Raw genomic sequence first — 23,458 nt, forward strand, 5'->3', positions numbered from 1 at the left:
ATTCTTGGATCAATGCCACCTTCTGCACTGATCGGGAGGGGCTAAAGACCTTTGGAAAGGGACCGAAGGAGTGAGCCAAGAACGTTTAGCCCAAGACCCCTTTCTCTCTCTCTGCTTTATGAGAGCGACTTTAAAGTACCTGAAACAATATTTCAGAGAAAGCAAAATATGGTTCTCTGTTCCAGAAATGGGAATGGCGAAGGGATTATATTAGAAAAGGGCAAATTTTGGCTGAATGTTGTAGAAAAAGGAACAAGGAGGTATTTCAACCAAGACCCTATATCTCGCTACCTGAAGCTGGGCAAATACTGATTCTGCTTATTTATTTTAATTTCCCACTCTAGATTTACTTCTATCCTTTTCAGATGCTTCTTTTCTATCTATGAATACTGTGTTTCCATGCAAATTGCTTTGGAGGTTTGAGTGATATTCCTAGAAACCTTTCACTTGTCAAGCTATGTAGCCCAACAAAAAGTCTCTGGTTTTCCCAGAGTGGAATGTAAGATCTTAGCTAAAATGCCTCCTTGCTCTCCTTTTGGCCTGGAGCAACGTTCCTCAGCCTTACAAGGAGCAAAGGCTGGTGGCAACGTGAGCTAAAAATTGGTCCTAACTGGGAAAGGCCTGTTATACACAAGAAATCAGCTTAACAGTGGAGGCCGTGTTTGGGGCAACAGATCCAACCAGTATTGACAAGCACAGCCATCCTAGATTAAAGCAAAGCAGAAAATCATGCTGATCTTTCATACATTAACTTTTCTTGCTTTATTTTGACACAAAAATGTACAAAATAATAGGTGTGCAGTTAATATGCAGTTGTTCATATTAAAAATCTAAAAGGTGTGACTGAGCCATTAAGAATGGAATCAGAATTGAAGGCTTAATGATGGTGCTCGTGCCCATACATTCAATCAAGCTTTTCCAGATGTGTTATTTACATCTTGGGTAAGAGAGTATCACTTTCCTGGCATCCAGGCTTGTTTGTAGATCCATCTTATGGTCCCAGAAAGGCTTGGAAAAAACCTTCCTCCATGCTCCACAGGAATGATATGCAGGGGACCTGGTCACCCCAGCACGGATGGGACTGGATTCAGCACAGCCGGTCACTTGAGGCAAGAGACTGGACCCTGCGCTTTGGCCAGCATTGAACGGGGGTCATCTTGGAGTTGGAATTAGAATATCTATTGTAGTTCTGTGTCTATATGTGTATGTATATATTTATATTATATATATATATATATATATATATATATATATATATATATATATATATATATATATATATATCCATTGACAATCTCACCTGCACTTCAACTTTTCTTTTTTTTTAACAAAATGAGGGATATGATGACCAATGGCTATTTATAGCAACATGCTAACATTAAAATTTTTGCCGGAGGTGCTGTGAAGAATTTCTTGAGTGTGCCTCTGGTGAATGGCTGTTCCAGGAAGCTTCATTGCAGCAAAGCCCGGATCTGCTTAGAAGTGCTGTCGTCATTGAGGTGCCGGGTGGTGTATCTAGGAGAACAAGCACAGCCATCCTTATGGAGGTGGGAAAGAGGGAGAGACATATATGAAGCTCCAAAGCCTCTTGGCCCCCACTGGGCGAAGGATGGAGAGATGGCCCATGAACAGGAAAGCCCTGGAAGAAAGTAATCAGGGAATAAGCTAGCAGAGTGTGTGTGTGTGTGAGAGGTAGAGAGACAACCGGTGAAAAAAAAGGTGAACTACAGAACAGGACTGGGATGGAAGCGTGTGTCCCTTAAGGTCACGTTCCCTGAGTGCAATACTGGACAGGCAGTGGCTGTGTGTGATGAATGCAGAAAATCCCTGTGTAACTACCTCCTGGTCACTGAACCCTGACTCCTTCCTGGTAAAATCCAACACAAAGACACATGACCGCATTTCCACCCACTTGTCTTTCCTGTCTTAGTGATACTCACCACTACCCTCTCATCTTGCATGGGCTGCATTCACAACATGAGCTGCATTCACCCTACGCTGATCTTTTTAGTTTGCTTCTGGTTCAGTGCATTGTGCAAAGTGAGAAAAAGAAGTATTTTGGTCACCCAGTTAAGGGTGGTGTGTGAACATAGATTTTCTGATGCACTGTACAGGTAGTCCTCAACTTACAACAGTTGATTTAGTAACCATTCAAAGTTATAACAACACTGAAAAAAATGACTTATAACCATTTTTCACACTTACGACCTTTCTACCATGTTTCCCCCAAAAGAAGCCCTAGCTTGATTTTGGGGGGTTGGCCTAATATAAGCTTACCCCCAAAATAAGCCCTAGTTTTGGGGTGAGGCGCATGCCTAAAAATCAAGCTAAGGTGGGGGTGGGAGGGTGGAGCTGCCCCACATGCCCCACATCCATTTACCGTTGCACCCAGGCCTCCCATGCCCCGACACCTGCCTCGCCAGCCCACTTCTTCAGCGGCCACTTGCCACCGCTCATGCACGGCGCCCCCCTGGCCTCCGTTTCGCCATCAGAGGCCTTCAGGAAAGGCCTCTACAGCTGAGAACCGAGCTCCGGATTGATGCGTACAGTGCACCCCGGCCTCTGTTTCACCATCAGAGGCCTTCAGGAAAAGGTCTTTCCTGTGATAGAAGTGAGGAGAAACAAAGCTAACAGGTTCCTGTTGAATTGAACTGTAAATCATTTGTGGCACCAAAGCATCCACTGGATGGAGTGGGGAGAAGCCAGGACCCAGACCAACTCTTACCTTAAGAAAGCTTCATTTCCTGGGAAGTGGGAATATTTATTCATATTTGGGCAAAACAAGAATAGTTTTCTACCTAATCAGATAGGTAGTACTTCTACACAGTTAATCTCTCCCAGTCAAACATCTCTGTTCTGTATTCTTCCCAATTTCATCCCGTGAAAGTTCTCCCCTGCTATTCTCATGAAGCTTCCCAGAAGGGCAATGGCTGACCACCTGCAGTTCCAGCACCCAAAGTGCCTGGTCAAGAGCCACACTGGACCTCCGGTGGGCACGGGAGCACCTTTGGAGCTGCCATACCTCAGAGCATTGAGAAGGCCTTCTGTACTGTTGGAGGGCTGCTCTTTCAAAACCTTGATGCATCCTTTCATCTAGAGGGAAAGAGGAAGGAAGAGCTTTCATTTGCAGAGAGGAGAAAGGGCTGGCAAAGTGCAACGAGGCCTGCCAAACTTTCACCAGAGACCAAAAGAGGCTTCTATTTCTAAGGGGTCTTTTTATACATGTGACTGTGCGTAAAGGGCATGCAGCAAAATGGGTAACAGCAAGTTTAAGCTGGAATGCCAATCCTTTCCTTGCCAGGGAGATTTCTCCAAAACCTTGCTGTTTCCCTTTGAAACCTTCCTGAGAACAGCCTCTCTTCTTTGCCCCTCACCTCCAAAGAGAGAGCTTGGGAGGACGAAGTGGCTTTAAGGGGTCACATGCATGTCCTTCTGCATGGGGTGTTTAAAGTGCTCCACTCTTCTGAGCGTATGTCTCTTTGAAAGATCTCCAATCTATTCCTATTTGGAAGTCATCATCTACCTCTTGGCTGCCTCTCTGGTATCAGTCTCGGCAGCTATGCTGCTCTTATTCCTTCTTCCTATTTTTTTTTTAAAAACTGCAGACGCCGCCAGCAGCACCACATGATTGGCTGCCCTTCTTAATGGATATTCTCTGGTAGGAAAAATGATGCCGGAAGTGGTGAGAAAACCAGGGTGAGTCTCCCACTGAAAATTCATAGTGCAAGTGAGGCGGGGGAGCTCACAGAACCTGAGCTTCACCCGAAGGCTACACTGAGCCGTGTGGGTCTAAAAGGTTACTTACGTCTATTTTGGAGGTCTTAGCGAATGCCCCCACTGGGTGGACGTGGTCATAGAGAATGATGACCCCTACCATCACCCGCATGCAGAAGAGGAGGGTCTCAGTGTTAGTGAACCTGCTGCGATATTCCCTGTGGGAAAGCAGAAAAGAGACTTGGAAAGAACTGGCCACAGGTTCAGTTTTCCTTCCTGGAAAAATGCCAGATGCCATCAATTCTGGTCTGCGTCCACACCACTTCAAAGAAGCCTGTTTCCCAGGGAGACTGCAGCCTTTTCCCGATGCATTCACCCTGGTCCTTCTGCACTTAACCATAAGCAGAACACCAACTGTCTTGGCCACTGGTCTGCTGCCCTCCTTCCTGCCAGCTTCACTGGGGTCTTAGTGGCAAGTGCCTGTGGTGTAGGCAGCCCAGCGGCCTCCGCAGTGCAAACCTATGTCCGTGGAGGAGCAGGCCAAAACTCACGGAGTTTCCAGCATCACTCGGCAGACACAGGCCATGGTGCTCAGGCAGTCAGTCGTGTCCTCTATTGGGAGAGTTTTGTTCTGAAAGAAAGAGAGCAAGAGCCTCCGTGGGTGGGGGGATCACTTCCTCTTCATCCTGGGGAAGAAGCACCTTCAGGGCGAAGGAGGGCCTCAGACCCTGAGCAGACCCCCTCCCTTCCCAGAGCTTCTGCAGCGCTGGTGCATTTCACTCGTCCTCAGCCTCAATCTCTTCCTCCTGGGACTTGGAAAAATATCCCAGGAGGTCTCATGGCTCACCTCTGAAACAAACTTGGTCGTGGCACTGCTCAGAGTTTTCAGCATTGGGGTAGCCTCGGCGTAGAAGAGAGACATCCGGTTGGCCATCTCATTGTTGACCTCGCTCTCTGCATCCAGCTGCATGCGGGGGGCACAGAGCAAGTCAAGGCAAGTGACCCACTTGCAGGACAACTGCAGGACTGCAGTGGGGGTGGAATTTCTCTGGGGAAGAGTCAGCTTTGCTTGCTCTCATTCCCCTATCAGGGATGAGAAAACTCAATCCTTCAAAGAGAAAACCAAAATAGGGCCTGCTTTCAAAAGCCCATCTGGCTGAGGGGAGACGGTGGTCCTCCCGATTGGTTCCTTGGCATTTTTCGCAATTGAGTAAAGGGTTAGGATTAGGGTAAAATTGGTCATTATCTCATAAGCAAATAATAGATTTTAATTAATCACCGCATTGCTCTGCATCGATCTTTTTCTTTTTTCCACTTTATTCATGCCAGAGTTTTATGTGCCCAAAACTTAGCAAAACAGAGAAGCATTTCCTTACTTGCAAATTGTTGATTCGATTTCGGCTGATGGTTCTTCTGTAGTAGCTAAAATCATTCTGAATGGCAGGATTGGTCATCTGAGAGAGATAAGGGAACACCTGGAAAGTGCTTCCTCCTGCCCCCACCTTGGCTTCACTGGAAGCCCCAACATTTCTTGGGGATGAAGCCCTGGGCTTACAGTTTATTCACAGACTGGGAAAACCATTATCCCCAATACACTTGGGACCCCTAGCAGACACTGTTGAGGTAGGGCAGGGTAGAGAGAAATCCACATTTCGCTGCCTCCTGCAGCAACTACGAGATGCCTTCTGACTACCCTGAAATGTGGGTTGGAGGGGGGGGGCGGGGGAGAAAGTGCTGACAGTACATAGGGCAAATGAATTTAGTAATCTTTCAGAATAAAATATCTGAGATTAGGAAGGGTGGTTGCAAGGTGTCCCTTTATGTTACAACCCCTTGCTTCTTAAAATGATCTGTGGGAAATTTTTAAACACATGTTTAGTGCTCTTCTGAAGGAGTGCTAATCCCTTGTTTTAAAGTAGCCTGAAAAAACTCCTTGCAGGCCCTCTGGGCAAGCCATGTAGTGACAGACAATGGCCGAGGGTGGGAGCCTCTTTCTCTCTGCCAGGACTCTGATCCTGGGGGCAGCTTCAGAGAAGTGGGGATCTTCAGCTCCTGCCCTCTTGCCAAACTGCCTAGATAGGAAAGCCTTGGGATCAGCTGCCAGTGTGGGAAGAATTGGCAAGGAAAAGAGGAGGGAAGGGTTATTCCCTGGTCTCTGATCCTGTGAAGTAAAACAACTCTATAGAAGTGGGGAGCTGGTAGGGAAACGGTCAGCTTCCCACCCGTGACACCCCTCTGAGTCTGGGGACCTGCTGCCAGATCTTTCAAGGGAGCAGACACGGGAAGGGATGCCTCTCTGACATTGGGGGGGGGGAGCCCACATTGAAGGAACTGGATTCTCCTGAAAAGTCTGCAACAACCTGAAATGGCCAGTGGGAGCTGGGTGGATCCCAGCCTCAGCCACCACCAGGAGACATCACAGCTAATTCAGACGGCAAGATTTGTGGAGGAGGAGGAGGAGGAGGAGGAGGAAAAACACCCCTTCCATCTAAAGAGAGATGGGAGCTGCCTGCTTGGCGGGCTGGGTGAGACCCAAGCGTTGTCCTTTAGAAAGAGCAGTGGAGGTTTACAAGCAGTTGCAATTACATAAAGGAAACAGCAGAGAGAATATTTATAAATCCCATATTTTATAGGAAGTATGTATTTTTGTGCACTGACTATTGCTCTTACTAGATATACTGCAAATTTATTACGGGATCTCACTGGATATGTTTACTCAGTGTGTCATTTTTTCAGAGAACATAGATGGGCAGATTAAATATAAAAATGAATGGGGCAGAGGAGAGAGAGATTCAGCTGAGAGAACCCACCGGACAGAGGCAGATAAAGGGTTAGAGATCCAGGTTCCCTCTGTGTCTGGGCAGGTTTGGCGCATTTTGATTGCCCAAAGGAAAAGTCTCAACAGAGTCATGCTTAAACATTGTTTGGACCTGTTGTGAGCCTGAAGCTGCACCACCCCTGCAACCCCTTCATTCTCCTGTCCTCCATTCCCCCCCCCCCAAGGTACCTTGAGCTCATCAAAGCTGAGGGTGAAGTGCAGGATTTCTGCAAACTGCTTGGCTAAGGCCTGCTCTCTCTCCAAGTGCTGGGTGGGGGCATAGGGAGGGCTGGTCAGGGCCTCCAGCAAGCTCCGCAAGGCATTCTCTGGGGGGAGAAACAAAGGACAGGTCAGTACCTGTGAGCCACTTGGGGGGCTGGCCCAATACTACAAGGGGTTGAAGGTACTCCTTTTTCCGCACAGCCAGGCCAGGCTCTTGTGTAGGAGAAGAAGCACCAGCTGCTAAGAGGAAAAAGCCTCAGGAAAGAGGAAGAACTGAGGCTCCTGTCCTCCCCCACAAAAGAACAAGAAAGAAAAACGTCTTCAAAGGGGAAATCTAGAACCCAGGGACCACCGTGCCCAGAAACGCCCCTCCCCAAACTGATCCTTCAACCTTTTGGCACTGGATAAGGACACTCGGGCACCCCAGGAGCTGCTCCCATACTGACTGCCTTTTCTTAGGTTACCAGGGCCCCGGTAAGTATAATCCATATACGAAGATGCAATCTGAAAGACAGGCTGCAAAAAGTAAAAGTGTGTATCTGTATGTTTCTGTGTGTATGTATGTGTGTTGGAACTGCCCTTGTCATCCCTCCCTTCGCACACCAAGCAGACATACATTTACCAAGCCTAAGAGAAAACTCATAAAACCGTTTCAGCTTCGCCACAAGAGGACACACAGCACGCCAGGCCTTTTCTTGAAGCTGCTGGTCACTGGGGTTCTGGATCGCCTGAAGAAGGAAACTGTCATGCTGGACGTGCTGATCCTAAAACCCTCCATTGCTCTGGTTTTATTTTCCCAGAGAAGCAGCCTGCAACCCCAACCAGGCCGGTTCCTGGTGGATCAACTGCGGGCCTGACTCCCGGGAGCTGGGATAGCTGGGGACTACTCTGAGGCTAGAGAAAGCCCGTGGCAGCTGAAGCCCACCCTCAGTCCCCAAGACTTGGGAACAATCTATCTGGAGGAGGTGCTCTGACTAACCAAGGCTAGCAAGACAAAAATGTTGAGCGACCAAAGCCAGGGCAACAAAAATCCCAGTGCAGAATCTCATGGTTGTGAGAACAGAGCCTCCCACCTTAGCCCCACTTGTGGCATAGCCTGGGCTGGCTGCAAGCTCAACTTTGCTCATACCTCTCGGATCTCTTGGCCAGCACCAGTGTAGGACTTCAGTTCTGCCAGGATGGTCTGGGCCTCCTCCAGAACAGCGTTCACCTGGTTCCAGACAGCAGTCTCGGCTTCCGTGGGCTGAGCATCTGCAGCACACCCCACCCAAAAAGGAAGGGAGGCAGAATTCAGAAGCTGGCGGGCAAAAGAGTGGCCATAGAAGAGAGCATATGGAAGGGAGGAGGATGGTTAGCTGGCCAGTGATGGGAAGGAGCTAGGACACTTCTGAGGACACTCTTGTAAGTCCATAAAACACCTCCCCAAGCTGGTCAGTCAATCCAAACTGATGCCTGGAGAAGCAGGATCTTCAAGGGATCCATAAGCTTCTGTCTCCAGATCCTTTGCTCCATCACCAAGAAAGGGAGACCCCTTAGGAGGGAGGGGTAATATCCTGGGGCTTCACCAGAAAGCCATGACTCATGAGTTGCTTTGCTCTGATAAGCCAAGTTCTTTGGCCCTGAGCAGAGCAGGAGAAATTGTAGAAAATAAGTATATAGAAAAACATACAGGAGAACCAAACAGAATAGAAAGCATGAAACAGAGCTTTACACCTGTGGCAACCTAAGTCAGGGCTACCTGGCTGCTACTAAGCAGGGGTCCCTCTCACCCTCATGGTCTGATGGGCCAGCATCCCCCTTTCTTCATTCCTTCTCCCCCAATGTGGGTTCCTTCTTCAGCAGCTTTCCACAGCTAGGATATCCTCCCAAAGAATGGACTTCAGCTCCAAGGGACCTTGGAAATCTTCTAATCCAACCCCCTGCTCAAGCAGGGGAACCTATACCATCTCAGACAAGTGTTTGTCCAGTCTCTTTCTTGCCCTCCTAGTTCCCCAGTTCCACCAGCCTGCTTAGTCCAGCAAAATAATACCAAATTAAAGTAAATCAATGTGAATAAAGCACAAATTAATGAAAGAACTTGTGAAATTAAAATAAAGACAAACATAATTTTAAAAACCCTTCTCACGTTCAAAGTCAAGGAAAAAATTAGGGCCTTGGTCATGCTCATTATAAGTCAACACTTTAAGAAGATTCCCCATGTGACACACCTGCAAGAGAAGAGACAAGAAGGAGAAAAGCATGATGGGTCATGAGGGGGGGCAAGGATGGGTACAATGGGGTTGGGAATGGCTCCCCATCTGGGACAGGAAGAGTCTCCAGCAGGTCAGACAAATTCAATGCAAAGCCAAAGGCAGGAAAATCCAGGAATGCAATGGGGCTGTCCAAGCTGAACTAGGACTGGTCTGGCCTGCTTCTTCCTGCCCTGAATGGAGGTGAGCATTGGCTGATGGCGAGGAAGACCAATGATAAAAAAGAGGAGAGCCACTGTTCTCTGACATGGGAGGGGGAGGGGCACCCCTGTGGCAGGCAGGCCTGAGGTGGCCCATCGTGGCTGGAGCACAGCAGCTCTGTGTCCCTGTTGCAATATTGAAAACCTGCCTGAAGGAAGGAAGCATTCCCAGGAAAGTTTTGAATAGAAGTGACATGCAAAACACCTGAAATGGATCTAAGCCTTTATATGGCACTTCCAAGACCCCAAGGCTTCTCTCAGTAACCCCTGGATGCATTTTCAAAGACCACCAGCACCACTGCTCCCACTTTGCAGATGGAAGCACTGAGGACAAGAGACACCGACTCGAGCAACGAGCATGTGTTGGGACCAACTTATGGCTTATAAGCCAATCTAACCATGGCAGCTCAATTGAGCACAATCAATAAATGTACTGTTAATTTTATCCCAAAGGTATGGCTTAAGTTTTTTAATTACAAGGAAGAAATATACAAGCCTTTTCCTCTTTTTTGCCAGCATTTCATAATGCCAGTAAAATTCTTTCTTTCCTATATGGGAGACGGACCATTAGCATCTTGGAGGCGTCCACTCTCTTGGGCTAGTGGAAGTGTTGCTTCAGAACAAGACCTGTGATTCAGTCGTTCCCACACTAGGAAGTCTCACTTTGGGGGTGGGAGCAGAGGGGTGGGCTTGCTTAGGCCTCTGTTTCAGACTTGGGGGGGAAAAGACTCCCAGCCTACATGCCGCCCTTTTCCTCTGGACCGAAGGATGCAACCTCGGCTGCAACTGAAAGATCTTTAGCTGGGTTGTAAATGCTTTATATGGTTTTGCTTTTTACTTCTGGTTTTTCAATCTGTCATCTGTTCTGAGCACCCCAGAATGGCAAGAGGGGTGCAAAATGAAACACACGCACCGATAAAAAGATGCAGGGATTTAATGATCCCCAATTTGCTTGATGGGAAACTCTGGAGCTGAAATCTGAGGACGTCTAGGCGTCAGTTCTAAAATTGTGGGTGCCCCTCCCTAACAGAATTTGCAACGCTGCTGCTTTTTTGTAGTGCAAACATGTCTCCTCTGAGACATATGCAGAGGTTGGCTCCCTCCAGGAGACCAAAGGAATCCATGGCCCAAACTGGTGGAGAACAGTGACTCCCCCATCAGGATTTATGGCCCCCCCCCCAGCCCCCTTTGTTTTGTGCCCGGGACTTACTTTCAAAATCCAGGAAGAAATGAGGACAGTTTTCTAAATCTTTACCCAGCACTTTGATCAGGTTGCCCATGGCGGCAGACCTAAAGCAGGAGAAAGGGAAGGGGGTGGGAAAGTGGAGGCCCAGCCAGGACGAGGGCCACCCTCAACCCCTTCCCCATCAGGAGCCCACAACATGGCTCCTACATCCGCCACCCAAAAGACCAGCTTGCAAATCCTGCTGCTGCTGCTCAGCCCTGCTGGCAGATGCCTGGGGGTCAAGCTCCTGATACAGAGACCCCTTCCAATTCTCCTGGGTGCTTGAGGGCACCAAGAGCTGACCCTTTGCAGGCACTCAGCATCAGCAGCACCGCCACTTTGGGCTGTGGAGCAGGAACTGAGGCCCGGGGAGCTGGACCTCAGGCTCCCTGTGAAGCCAGCCTGGTTGCAGCCCCTTCACAATTGGCCCCTTCACTTCTGCTGTGCTCCTGCTCTGAGCTTCAGCCCCCCCCCTCCCAGCCTGCGCATAGCTCTGGCCCTCTGCCGCCCCCTGCAGTTGGGTTTGTCTTTCCATCTGGTTAGGCATTTTTGTTTCTTGGTGTTTTTCTTTTCTTTAGGTTTTTGAGCTTTTATATTTATGATTTTCAGCCTCAGACCAATTTTTTTTCTTTTCTCAGACACTTTCACCATATTTATATTGCAAAATTACATTTAGCCCTTGAGCCATGCTGGCTCACAGAGTGTGGCACTACTGTCTTTTGCTTTTTCTGCTTTTCAGAAATCTTTTCAATTTTGGCCCCCGTAGCCTCCTCCTGAGGCCTACTCACCTGGGCCTAGGGCCTGCCCTGAGCAGCAGACCGCGGGGGGGGGGGCTCTTTGCTTTCACGTTCCTTTGCTGGATAAGCATCCCTCAAGGTGCCCTTTTTGCTTCTTACAAGCAGCCACAATCTGAAGAGTAGGAATGTCCTCCTTTGCAACCCCCTCCCAAAATCTGGCTCTGCCTCCCCCCAAACTTCCTCCTGGCTCAGGAGGCAGAAAGGTCAGAGCTGAGCATTGGTGGGGCGAAGAGGGTCCAGGGTGGGCTTGTGCAGTGCAGGGGAGGCCCTTTTACCTCTGTTTATGGTGTCTGGGTAATGTCTACAGCAAGGAGTCCTAGAGTCCTATGTGGATCGTGAGATGCTTCATCAGCTGGGAGGATCCTGCAGCGAGGAAGGGGGAGAGAAATTGGGGGAGGGAGGCTTCCAGATGCTCCTGGCCAAGTCAGCAGTTCCCTTCAGGCGGCCTGTCTCAGGTGTCTGAGCAGGAGAGCAATGTCCTTGGTGAAACTGAGGATGTGAAAATGGACACCTCAGGTCAGAAAGAGAAATTTCAACCATTGTTCCACACAGGAGGGAGCCAAAGGATTCGGCTGCTGAGGGCAATTATGGTTATCGATTGCTTCTGATTTTTATTGCTCCCACCAACAGCAAAAATTCTCTAGTGGATTGCAAAGGTATTAAAAGACTAAACAAGAGAAAAATAAATGCTTCAGAAAGATATTAAAGCCATTATCTCAATACATGGCAGCAGTTAAAATATCAAAACAGAAAAACCTTCAAAGGCTGGGAGAGGAGAGACAGCTGGAAGGAATGGGGAGTTACTCTCTTTGTTCCTAATTATATCATGTTCACAACAGTCTTACTTCTTACTTCATCAGGAAGAATTTGTCATTAGCTGAATATTAATACTGAGAACAACTTCAGGGAACAAAATCAATGTGGACACATAAAACAATGTTGGGTACTGTCTATAGAAATTCTCAATCATCCAGGTCACGGTTGTCCTAAAGATGCTTTTTCAAAAGGCAACTTGGTTTTTTCTTTAAAGATGTTTTGCTTCTCATCCAAGAAGCTTCTTTAGTTCTGAAGTCAGAATTGAAGAAGCTTCTTGGGTGAGAAATGAAATGTCTTCAAAGAAAAAAAACAAGGAAGTCCTGTTGTCTTTTGAAAAAACACCTTTGGGACAATGTTGAGTCCTGTTTAAGAAAAAGGATCCACACTGTGTGTATTAGATCATGGTGGGCAACTTCACAGTATTTATGATAGCTGCCCTCCTGCCCCAACCCCAACTTCTGGAGACTCACCACATGCCTCAGCTTCAGCTCACCTCCAGCTGCATGGCCTGGTCCCTTCCCTAACCGGTGCAGACCGGGGATTGGGGACCACTGAGCTAAATTACACAAGCGGTGGGTATAGTGGAATCAACACCCAGAGGATGCTCACAAATGGTTCTACATCAAGTTGAAGAGTAGTATCAGGTAGAGGGCCACAGGGTTCTGTCTTGGCCTGTCCTATTTATTAATATCCTGGAGTTGAGGAAATGATCATTAAATATGCAAATGACACAAAACTAGAGGCATGCTAGCAACAACCAGCAAAGCCCCATCCATGGGATGCAGGCAGCACACAAAACCACGCACTCTCTGGTCTGTGGAAAAACTTTTCTCCATGGAACCGGTCCCTGGTGCCCAAAAGGTTGGGGACCTCTGATTTAAAGAGTTGCTTTAAGAAGATGGAATGGATGTTCTCTGTCACCCAAGGGCAGCAGTAGAACAATGGTTTGAAACCATACGGAAGTAGATACAGGTATTAGGAGGAATTTCCATTATAAGAGCTGTCAATCAGTGGAATAGGCTGCCTCATGAAGTGGTAGATTTGCTTTCACTTAAGATCTTCAAACCTTCAATGGTTCCTTTGATCAAACAGTGCCATCTATTGGCACCCTAGAAGAATGCCTCCTCTGTTGTGGCACCTGCCATCTGGAAGGCTTCCACTTGGATGGCAGTCCAGAGGGCCCCAAAGACCTGCTGCTTCTTCCGGGTGTTGGACTAAGTGTGGTTGGAACTCCTTCTGGTGTACAACTTTTGTCTTGTTGACTGTTCCACCATCTGGTTATTGCTACTGTTGTATGCCTTTTGTATATATGTTTTGTTTTTATGCTGTGAAGCACCCAAGAATTTGTACTGTAAAGGATTGTAAAATATGCTATTTCCATGGCAACAAACATCCAAAAGATAGTTCATTTTAGAGTATATTTTACAAGGCAGTTAAAACCATCCCATTCAAAAAGGCTATTGGGTCAATAGGCTATTGGGGCACCTCCAAGCTTTAACTGCTATCATGCTATATTTAGACGTTACTATGGTTTTAGCTTATTTGATGTAACCTTGAGTCTTAGGAAATAAGTCAGTGTAGAAATGTGCTTGCAAGGAAAGATAATTTCACATCCCTCTTTTGTCTAAGGGAGGTGGGTAGTTAGTACTTATGAAATATGTGATTTGATCTAGTTGAAGGGTATTCAACCTTGGCCTGGGAACTGAACACAAGTCTTAATGTGGGCAATGTTAGACACCTCCATTTAGTTTATGTATAACTGCTGGGGGTGGGGGGTAAAAATGTTAAGATGTTTTCTACAACTGTACAACTGAAGTCCTACTGGTTTTTATGTATGTTGCCTTTATTTCAATCAATAGAATAGAAAATTTTAAATGGAAAAATGTATTAGCAAAATTTTAAAAATGATTGCTAAGACCATGCTATTGGCAATATTAGTGTGTTTAGTATGCTTTGCCTCTCCCAGCACAAGTGGCAGTCACCACCCTCAAGCCAAGGAAGATCCTCAATCATTTAAGCATTTTATATGGGCACCCATTTCTTTATGTTTGCAGAGAACATAGATGGGCACTGCTAGTTGGACTCAAGCTGAACAGTCTCATCCAACTTTTCAACAGCTGGAACTGCCTTGCCTCAGGGAAGATCCAACAACCCTTTTAGGCCTTTGTTTCACAGTTTTTTCTCTCTCTGCCAGATAAGGTGGTACCTGTAGAATAGGCACTACATTACTTCCCATGTTACAAACCATTTGGCCCTCTCTTAAATTTGGATATATCAAAGTCTAAGTTACTCCCATAAATTAAGAGAGTTTTAAGTTGCTGATGGATTAATGAAGTATTGATGCTGCAAAGAAGCTGTTATTGTCTTAGTACTAATCTTACTTTTTTCCTTTGCTTAGAACAACAGAAAAAAATCTGAAAAAATCTTTGTATATTGAAAAATAAACTAAAGCCAAAAATTGCTCAAGAAGATTTCAAGCTTGCTTTCAAAACTCATGATTATAGAGTGCATCCCAAATCTAAGCAACGGTTTGGGGTTTGTTACCTATTTGGAGGAGAAACCTGCCAGAACAATGGCAATTTGAAAGAATTGGGCAGCTGCAGGATCTTCTCAATTTCAGGACCCCGAAATGGAACCTCCCAGCAGGATCTGCCTGGATGCTTAGCATCCCTTAAAGATCCACCACCTTTGACCAATATTTAACCACTTTCAGTCCAGTTGGGGGAGCTTTTAAAAGAATATCATCTTGTTATCTTTCAGACAATCGGGTAGAAGTGCTCTGAATCAGTTGCCTCTGAATGATCTATAATGAGTCAAGAATTAATCGTACTGGCAAGAATGCCAGCTGAAAGTGATCACACTTAGGGCATTGATAACTGATAGCGAAATGCTGAGGAAAAAAAGCAAAAAAAGGTATTTCAGGAATAAAAATAATTTTATTCAAGAGAATATCTCCAAGGAAAGTATTTCCTTCTTCAAAAAGGATCCAATTGTTTTAATAGATTTTAATTCAGATTCTGTGTGAATTGATCATGTAATTTTAAACCTGCTGTTGCAATAGTTTTCCTAATTTTTTTAAAAAACAGGCCTGAGGGCCATCATGGAACCAGAGGATAATATTCATTTGTATCTTCCATGTAGGGCAGCTTTTCTCAATCTTGGCCAACTGAAGATGCTGGCTGAGCAATTCTGAGAGTTGAAGTCCACACATCTTGAACTTGCGAAGGTTGAGAAGTACTGACTTAGGGAAAAAGTGCATTTTGCCCTCTCATAATATCCTAGGAATCCAACTATTGGAAAATTCTCCAATAACAGAAGAAGTGTGATTTTCAAAGCCATTTGATGAAGTGCAGAAAAAAGTGCAGGAAACAAAATACTTGAATAAAACGAATCTAGATAGCTTTCAAATCACTAACAGGAAGTCATTAGCAATGTTCAACAGGAGGAAGGGAGGAGTGACCAAGATCTGTGTGTACTGCAATGCTGTACGGAGAGAAAAAAATGTTTCCTGAATAGCTGATAATGGTGGGGATGTTGCCACCAATTGCCCATTGAGGATGATTGAATGGCTGCTCCGTACTGAGCAAGTGAGTGAGCTAATAGTAGAGAAGGGCAGGGAAGCTGTCACAATTTCCTCTATTAAGAGTGTATACAAAGTGAGGAGAAAGCAAAAAGAGAGCCAGAGGAGGGAATCGTAACAAAAACTAAACCAATTTCTTTTATATTGCTGTTACCTTAAGAAGCAGAAATGAAGATAAACGAATAGAACTTTCCAATCATGAACTATGTTTGTCAGACATATCTGGATTCCTGCCTGAAATTAAACTTCTAGCTGTGCTGAAAGAAAAAGCACAGAACAGCAGGTGGCACCATCAACTGAAAAGGGAGTATGAAGATTTATTACACCAAACAAAATACAAGGAACAGAGAAGAAACTTTTCAAAATGAAGAGAATAAGCAAAGAAGCTCCTGAATTCATAAGAAAGACCCCTAAAATGAGAGTGCAGGTGATATTGTCCACTGCTGCAACCCAAACAGTTTTGGACCTCCTGCAGAAATAATAATTTCTGAGCTTTCAAGAGAGGAAAAAGAGGCCATGCTGAACAAGGAGGGACAAAAGGGGAGATCCTTGAAGAGCAGAGGAAATGCAGCTGCACCTTGCAAGAAGACAAAGAAAAGAGTTGTGGCAGTTGGTTGACTCAATGAAACAAGGACACGGCCCAGTGGGTGACCACCTTTCAGTTATAAGAGGCAGTGAGGATTTGATGGAGAAAAGAAATATTATTGTAAGACTGACACAAGAAGCAACTTTCCAGAAAGAAGAGAATTGAAAGAAAGAGGATGCTATCCCTGTCTTCAAAGAAACGAAGAGGAATCCCAGGGAGCAACAAAGGCACACTGTCATCAGTGCTAAAGAAAGTGCTACGACTAAAGAAATCACTGGGTAAGCAACGCACTAATTAGAGAAAAAGTGAGCATGCATTGATTAAAAATAAAACTTTCCAGACTAACCTTATTTCCTTTTTTTAATCAAGTAACATTAGTAGATTGCAAGACTGCTGTCAACACAATAGACAGAAAAGTTGGGAGACTTTCTGGAAGTGGCAGAGAGAGTGAAGGCCCTGGATAGTTTCAGCGGTAGGGAGGGGGGGGGGATGACCTTGAGGATCTAATGACAGGCCCTCCTCAAACAGCGAGGGATTGTCACTCAGAAGGAGGGCAAACCCTATTCTCTCTCATCCAGAGCCCAGAACACCAGTTAGAGGGAGGCCCTAGACAGCTCCGGACCAGTCATCTAGGTAACGCATTCTCCCACGTTCCTCTACCTGTCCACCAGACTGACCAGGGAGAATCCCCTCCAGCTCCTGTCTTCTTCCAAGTGTTCTCCGGTGGGGCCTGGAAGCAGCCTTTCTCCACATAATATGCCCCCATATTCCCTTCAGCCAGCTCCATCCGCTGGGAAGATGGACAGGTCCCATCTGTTCTGTCTGGTTCAGGAGGAGGTGATGCTGAGGGGCTTCCCAAGAGGGGCTTCCCAAGAGTGTGACTTTGGTATTTTTTGTTTTTTTATTTGGATTCTCATTTGTATTTGCAAGGTGTAGTTAAAAAAAAGGTTGTTGTTTTTAAAAAAGAGGGTCATCATGGCAGCACAAGTGAAGCTCTCCCTGCATGCGTGCATGAAAAATGGGCAGAGCATCAATTGTGCCATTCCAGTTGCCATATTGGCTTTTTATCCACTCCTACTTCATACTTTTGGTATATTTGGAATGGATTTTTTTTCTTTTTTCTGAATGTTTTTTTTATTTTAGGATGAAATTGTTAGCTGTCCCAGACTTTCATGATTCAACAGCATCCATGTGAGGCAAATAAATAAATCCTCAACCAAATTTTGAAAAACCTCCTAGGAGGAAGCGAGCTAGAGAGCGGAGAGGCCGCGGGGGTCCCTCCCTGGGTGGGCCCACTCCCTTTAGATCCCTGGCAGGGGTTGAGGCCAAGGGGATCCTTGCTGCCTTGGCCTTTCCTGTCCCCATTTCCCTCCTAAGGACAGGCTCTGTGCCAGTCTGGTGCACCCAGAGGTTGCGGACCTGCAGAGCCAGACCCCCTGCCAGCAGCATCACAGCCTGAATGCTCTGCACTCTTGCAAGGGAAGCTGAGAAGAGAGATCCACCTCCCAAGAAGACTCTGAAGAAATGCAAAGCTCTGCTCTCCCTCATTCAAATTCCATCTATGTGCAGCTAAGCCAGCCCAGAGCAGGGGGGGGGGCGCTTTGAAGGAGATTTTATCTTTTTTCTTAATGAGTTCTCCCACAGGAAACTGCCTGGAGGCTGCTTCTCTTGCAGGATCTCCAAGGATCTTGCAGATAGACTCCTCTCCAGTAGCCCTTACCCTGATTGGCTCAGATCATTTCTATCTTGGCCCAGGGCATCTTCATCACCCTCCTCTGGCAAAGTCCTCACCTACCTGCCCAAGGAACACCTGCCCGGCTCAGACCAGGACCAGCTACTCCAGGATCCCTCCTCCAGACTGTCCACCCCGCACTCTGCCTTTCCACCTGCTTCAGCTCTGATTCCAGGGAAGACAGCTCCCTTCGTTCCTGCTGCTGACTTTGGGGATCAATCCCTCCAGACACCCCAGACGTATGGGAGGTGGAGGGTGCTGAAAGTTACCCTCTCAAGTGAACATCTCCAAGAGAAGGGGGAGGAGGAGCCCTCCTCGAGGTTGGGCACGTACAAAGCCGCGATTTTAGGAGGGACCCAGGAGAGCCTCCCCTCATCCTGGGCGCCTTCCGCCTGGGGACTGCTGGAAGGAGAGTGTCGGCCACTCCCTCGCCTCCCCACGCTTCAGACTTCCCCAGCAGGCAAATTCTGGGGGCTTATTTGAAGGGAGGGAGTGGGCTCGTATTAACTGTCTCTGCAGGTAAAGTGGGGGGGGGGAATCCGCAGCGGCCCATTTCACAGAAGCGACAACTAAGGAAAATCCTCGGCATGACTTGGTCCCCAAAGGGGCGGGCAGCTGAGCGGGCTGGGCTGAAGGAAGGAAGCCAGGAAGCCGGGGCGCCCGGGACTCGGCCGCAGCGGAGCGAGGGGCGCCCAAGCCGCCCCGCCGCTCTGCGGAAACAGCTTCGTTCCCGACCGAGCCCGCAGCTCCGGAACGCCCCCAGAATCTAGGCTGCCGCCGCCCCACCCGCCTCCCCGTCCCGGCCGAGGGGCGAGGTGCCCACCTTTGCACGGAGGTCATGGACGAGGCCAAGGCGCAGGTTGGACGGCGGGGGTCCTGCTGCTGCTAATGCTGCCGCCGCGGCTGCTGCTGCTCCCAGCTCGCAGATGGGCCGGCTGACGGCGCCGGCGCGCGGCGGCGGCGGCGGCGGCGGCGGGCTGGGCTCCGGGGGGACGCGGCGCCGGGGCTGGGGTTGGTGCAGCTCCTTCGCGCGGGCTCACAAGCCCCCCCATGCGCCCCCTCCTCTTCTGCTCGAGCCCTGGTGACGTCTGCGGTGCGAGGGAGCTGGAGCAGATTAACCCTTGCCTGCCGGGGCCAGCCGCCCAGTGACCTAGAAGGGAGTAATTCAGAGAGATGGTCATCCAGTCTCATCCACTTTGCAGCCCCTCTGCTCTTGTCCAGTGGAAGCCAGCAGAGTCGGCGTATTGGTGGGAAGCTGCCTTCAGCCACTGAAAAGGAAAAACCAAATGTACAGGTATAGAATACAGTAGGTGGAACCTGGATCTACAGTAGTAACTGTGAGAGGGATCTTGGAATCCTAGTGCAGGGCTTTGCAACCTTTTCAGAGATTGTAGCACTTTTAGGATATGGCAATATTCAAGTAGCACCAGTGACCTAGCAAGTGTGTGTGGCCTGCTCCACGCCACTCACTGGACACAGCTGACAGCTGGGTCCCAACGGAACAAATCACACTGGCTAACTTGATGTGAGGACAACTCCATGCCCCACAAACTGCTAGCAGCCAAGCGCATGCACACATACACGCAGGCACACACCCCGCATGATTGGCAATTTGCTAGCTCAGATGTGGGCACAAGTCTCCAAGCTTGGAATGGTTGTGTGTGTGTGTGTGTGTGTGTGTGTGTGTGTGGATAGCACTCTAAAGAGATGTTCTTTTCCCAATCTTTTCCCTGCCCAGCGCCCCCTCCTGGCAGAGGAAGCCTTTCCTCTGAGTCCAACTTCTATCATGACAGATCTCTGGAGAGCAAGAGGAGGCGGCAGGGGAGCAGCGCTCCAGGGTTCTGCACAAGGAAGACTGGCCCTTCTGCAAAGGGAATTCCCATTTCCAATTGGTAAGGATACTGGCTTGTTGGGGCAGCCTTCCCCCACACAGCTCCCCTGCCACCCCCTCCTCCTCCTCTCCAGAGACCTGGAGGGGAGACAGAGATCTGGTGGGCAAGATGCAGCCTCCATATTGACCACTTCTACTTCTCCAAGCCCTCCTCAATTAAACCTACATTATATATAAATTAAAGAAAGAAAACATAGTTAAATCACTAATTACAGCTCTTCACATATTTTCTGGAAAATCCACCTTTATTGATGTTAGAAAGGAAGAGCAAAACTTATTAAGAAATTCTTAACAGGAAGGGAATTGAAGACCCCCAAAGGTCTTGTTCTTTCTAATCCGCCTTCCCTTTGAGCCTTTAGTTCTCATTGTTTTATTATTAGGCATTTAAGAAGAAGATCAAAGGCCTCCATCGCTCAGGATACTCATCTTAAAATCAGAACCCAGAAAAAATGAGTTAATCCACAATACCACCCTATGAAAAATGAAGATAATCCTTGGGCCCTGAGAGCATGCAGGTGTCCAGTCAGAATGTTAGTGGTACACCTGTCAGCAACTGGAGTGCATAAGTCCATGGACTTCCCTTCCCTGTCTCACAACTCAATCCATACTTCCTTTAATTTTCAGACACATCTTTTTCTCATAAGCTCCTTAAAAAACCCACAAGGTATACTGTAATTAGCAGGAAAAATAAATCTAGCACGCCTGAATTCTTTTTCCAAGGGGAAAAGGAAAGTTCACAGCCTGCAGGTTGCTAGCAAAGTCACCAAACAACGTAGGTATTGCTGCTAAAGGCAGAAATAAATAACAAATCATTTTTTTTAAGTTTTATTATTTTTTAAAAAGAGTTCAATAATAATTACTCAACAAAAAATGTGTTATCTGAGTATCTTATTCATTAATACAAATTAAATTCCTAATCCCTAAATCTTTTCTCTAACCATTTGTAAAATAGGTCCCAAGTTTGAAAATATTCTGTTTCTTCTTTTTCTTTCAACCTTAAAGTAAGTCTGTCCATTTCCGTACAGTCTAATATTTTTTTAATGATTTCTTCTTCTGGTGGTATTTCTTTGTTCTTCCAATATTGTGCAAATATAAATCTTGCCGCGGTTATCCCATGTAGAATCAAATATGTACTTTGCTTATCAAATTTTTCTGGCATTATACCTAGTAAAAAAAAATTCAGATTTATAGTCTATGTCCATGGTGGTGAACCTATGGCATACATGCCACAGGTGGCACACAGAGCCCTCTCTGTGGGCACGCTCACCGTCGTCCCAGTCCTATGCCTTCAGCTGGGTTTTATAAAACCTTTGTGCTATAGGCCTCTGCCGCCATGTGCAAAAAAAAAAAAGGTTCAAACAATCAATCAATTTCAACTTCTCGTGGGAAAAAAAAGATTTCGCAAAGTTGGAATTGATTGATTAAACTTTTTAGTCCCACCCAGTCTGCTGTTACCACCGAAGCCACGCCACCAAATGGGCCACGTCCACCCAGCACCCGACGTTACATAAGTGGGTTTTGGGTTGCAGTTTAGGCACTTGGTCTCTAAAAGGTTCGCCATCACTGCCTAAATGGAATTTTCCTCCAATGCAATTTTCCCATGTATTTTACCAGGAAACATAGATGGGGCAGCCTAGAAAAGTCAATGTTCTGGTAACCATACCCAAGAACTCCGAATTTGTTGGCGATATCCATTTTGTGTCTAAGTTCATTGTGATGTAACCCTAACCCTAAGTGGACTATTCCCCCAATGGGATTTTCTCATGTATTTTACCAGGAAACATAGATAGGACAACCTAGAAAAGTCAGTGCCCTCCTAACCATACCCAAGCACTCCGAATTTGTTGGCGATGTCCATTTTGCTCTATGAGTTCATGGTGACCTAACCCTAAGTGGAATTTTCCTCCAATGGGATTTTCCAATGTATTTTAACAGGAAACAGGGCAGGCTAGAAAGGACAGTGCCCTCCTAACCATACCCAAGCACTCCAAATTTGTTGGCGATGTCCATTTTGCTCTATGAGTTCATGGTGACCTAACCCTAAGTGGACTATTCCTCCAATGGGATTTTCCAATGTATTTTATCAGGAAACATAGATAGGACAACCTAGAAAAGTCAGTGCCCTCCTAACCATACCCAAGCACTCCCAATTTGTTGGTGATGTCCATTTTGCTCTCTGAATTCATGGTGACCTAACCCTAATCCTAAATGGACTATTCCTCCAATGGGATTTTCCCATGTGTTTTACCAGGAAACATAGATAGGGCAGGCTAGAAAAGTCAGTGCCCTCCTAACCATACCCAAGCACTCCGAGTTTGTTGGCGATGTCCATTTTACTCTATGAGTTCATGGTGACCTAACCCTAACCCTAAGTGGAATTTTTCCCCAATGGGACTTTCCAATGTATTTTAACAGGAAACAGGGCAGGCTAGAAAGGACAGTGCCCTCCTAACCATACCCAAGCACTCCGAATTTGTTGGCGATGTCCATTTTGCTCTATGAGTTCATGGTGACCTAACCCCAACCCTAAGTGGAATTTTCCTCCAATGGGACTTTCCAATGTATTTTAACAGGAAACAGGGCAGGCTAGAAAGGACAGTGCCCTCCTAACCATACCCAAGCACTCCGAATTTGTTGGCGATGTCCATTTTGCTCTATGAGTTCAGGGTGACCTAACCCTAAGTGGACTATTCCTCCAATGGGATTTTCCAATGTATTTTATCAGGAAACATAGATAGGACAACCTAGAAAAGTCAGTGCCCTCCTAACCATACCCAAGCACTCCCAATTTGTTGGTGATGTCCATTTTGCTCTCTGAATTCATGGTGACCTAACCCTAATCCTAAATGGACTATTCCTCCAATGGGATTTTCCCATGTGTTTTACCAGGAAACATAGATAGGGCAGGCTAGAAAAGTCAGTGCCCTCCTAACCATACCCAAGCACTCCAAATTTGTTGGCGATGTCCATTTTGCTCTATGAGTTCATGGTGACCTAACCCTAACCCTAAATGGAATTTTCCCCCAATGGGATTTTCCCATGTATTTTACCAAGAAACATAGATAGGGCAGGCTAGAAAAGTCAGTGCCCTCCTAACCATACCCAAGCACTCCGAGTTTGTTGGCGATGTCCATTTTACTCTATGAGTTCATGGTGACCTAACCCTAACCCTAAGTGGAATTTTTCCCCAATGGGATTTTCCCATGAATTTTACCAGGAAACATAGATAGGGCAGGCTAGAAAAGTCAGTGCCCTCCTAACCATACCCAAGCACTCCAAATTTGTTGGCGATGTCCATTTTGCTCTATGAGTTCATGGTGACCTAACCCTAACCCTAAATGGAATTTTCCCCCAATGGGATTTTCCCATGTATTTTACCAAGAAACATAGATAGGGCAGGCTAGAAAAGTCAGTGCCCTCCTAACCATACCCAAGCACTCCGAGTTTGTTGGCGATGTCCATTTTACTCTATGAGTTCATGGTGACCTAACCCTAACCCTAAGTGGACTATTCCCCCAATGGGATTTTCCCATGTATTTTACCAGGAAACATAGATAGGGCAGTCTAGAAAAGTCAGTGCCCTCCTAACCATACCCAAGCACTCCAAATTTGTGGCAATGTCCATTTT

At 46.8% G+C, this 23,458-nt stretch overlaps 1 protein-coding gene across 8 annotated transcripts; it reads right to left on the minus strand.

Annotated features, from left to right (window-relative positions):
• Positions 1-1,279: 1,279 nt before the first annotated feature.
• Positions 1,280-19,102, minus strand: LOC120301027 (CYFIP-related Rac1 interactor A-like). Of its 8 annotated transcripts, none has more exons than XM_039327738.1 (13): positions 18,763-19,102; positions 11,501-11,714; positions 10,414-10,493; positions 8,880-8,961; positions 7,884-8,005; positions 7,377-7,482; positions 6,722-6,858; positions 5,091-5,168; positions 4,562-4,678; positions 4,266-4,345; positions 3,806-3,932; positions 3,023-3,093; positions 1,280-1,515 (listed from the first exon to the last, which is right to left on the minus strand). In XM_039327738.1, exons 4-13 carry the CDS (start codon positions 8,950-8,952, stop codon positions 1,452-1,454), a joined length of 975 nt encoding a protein of 324 aa, XP_039183672.1. In that variant the 5' UTR covers positions 8,953-8,961; positions 10,414-10,493; positions 11,501-11,714; positions 18,763-19,102; the 3' UTR covers positions 1,280-1,451. The 8 variants fall into 8 exon arrangements, with proteins under 8 accessions (XP_039183672.1, XP_039183680.1, XP_039183690.1 ...); XM_039327729.1 differs by lacking the exon at positions 1,280-1,515 and adding an exon at positions 2,321-2,600; XM_039327746.1 differs by lacking the exon at positions 8,880-8,961.
• Positions 19,103-23,458: the final 4,356 nt, after the last annotated feature.

Source organism: Crotalus tigris, unplaced genomic scaffold, assembly GCF_016545835.1.
Source record: "Crotalus tigris isolate CLP2741 ecotype Arizona unplaced genomic scaffold, ASM1654583v1 scf7180000017614.5298720, whole genome shotgun sequence".
Lineage (NCBI taxonomy): Eukaryota > Metazoa > Chordata > Lepidosauria > Squamata > Viperidae > Crotalus > Crotalus tigris.

Bases quoted from the DNA above. Each gene is read 5' to 3' on its own strand.
- LOC120301027 (XM_039327699.1), bottom strand. From the start codon at position 8,952: ATGGGGAATCTTCTTAAAGTGTTGACTTATAATGAGCATGACCAAGGC. The intron at 6,859-7,376 runs GTAAATGTATGT...TTCTCCCCCCAG, and splicing joins TGAGTTTTCTCTTAGGCTTG to AGAATGCCTTGCGGAGCTTG. The intron at 5,169-6,721 runs GTACCTTGGGGG...TATCTCTCTCAG, and splicing joins TCAGCTTTGATGAGCTCAAG to ATGACCAATCCTGCCATTCA.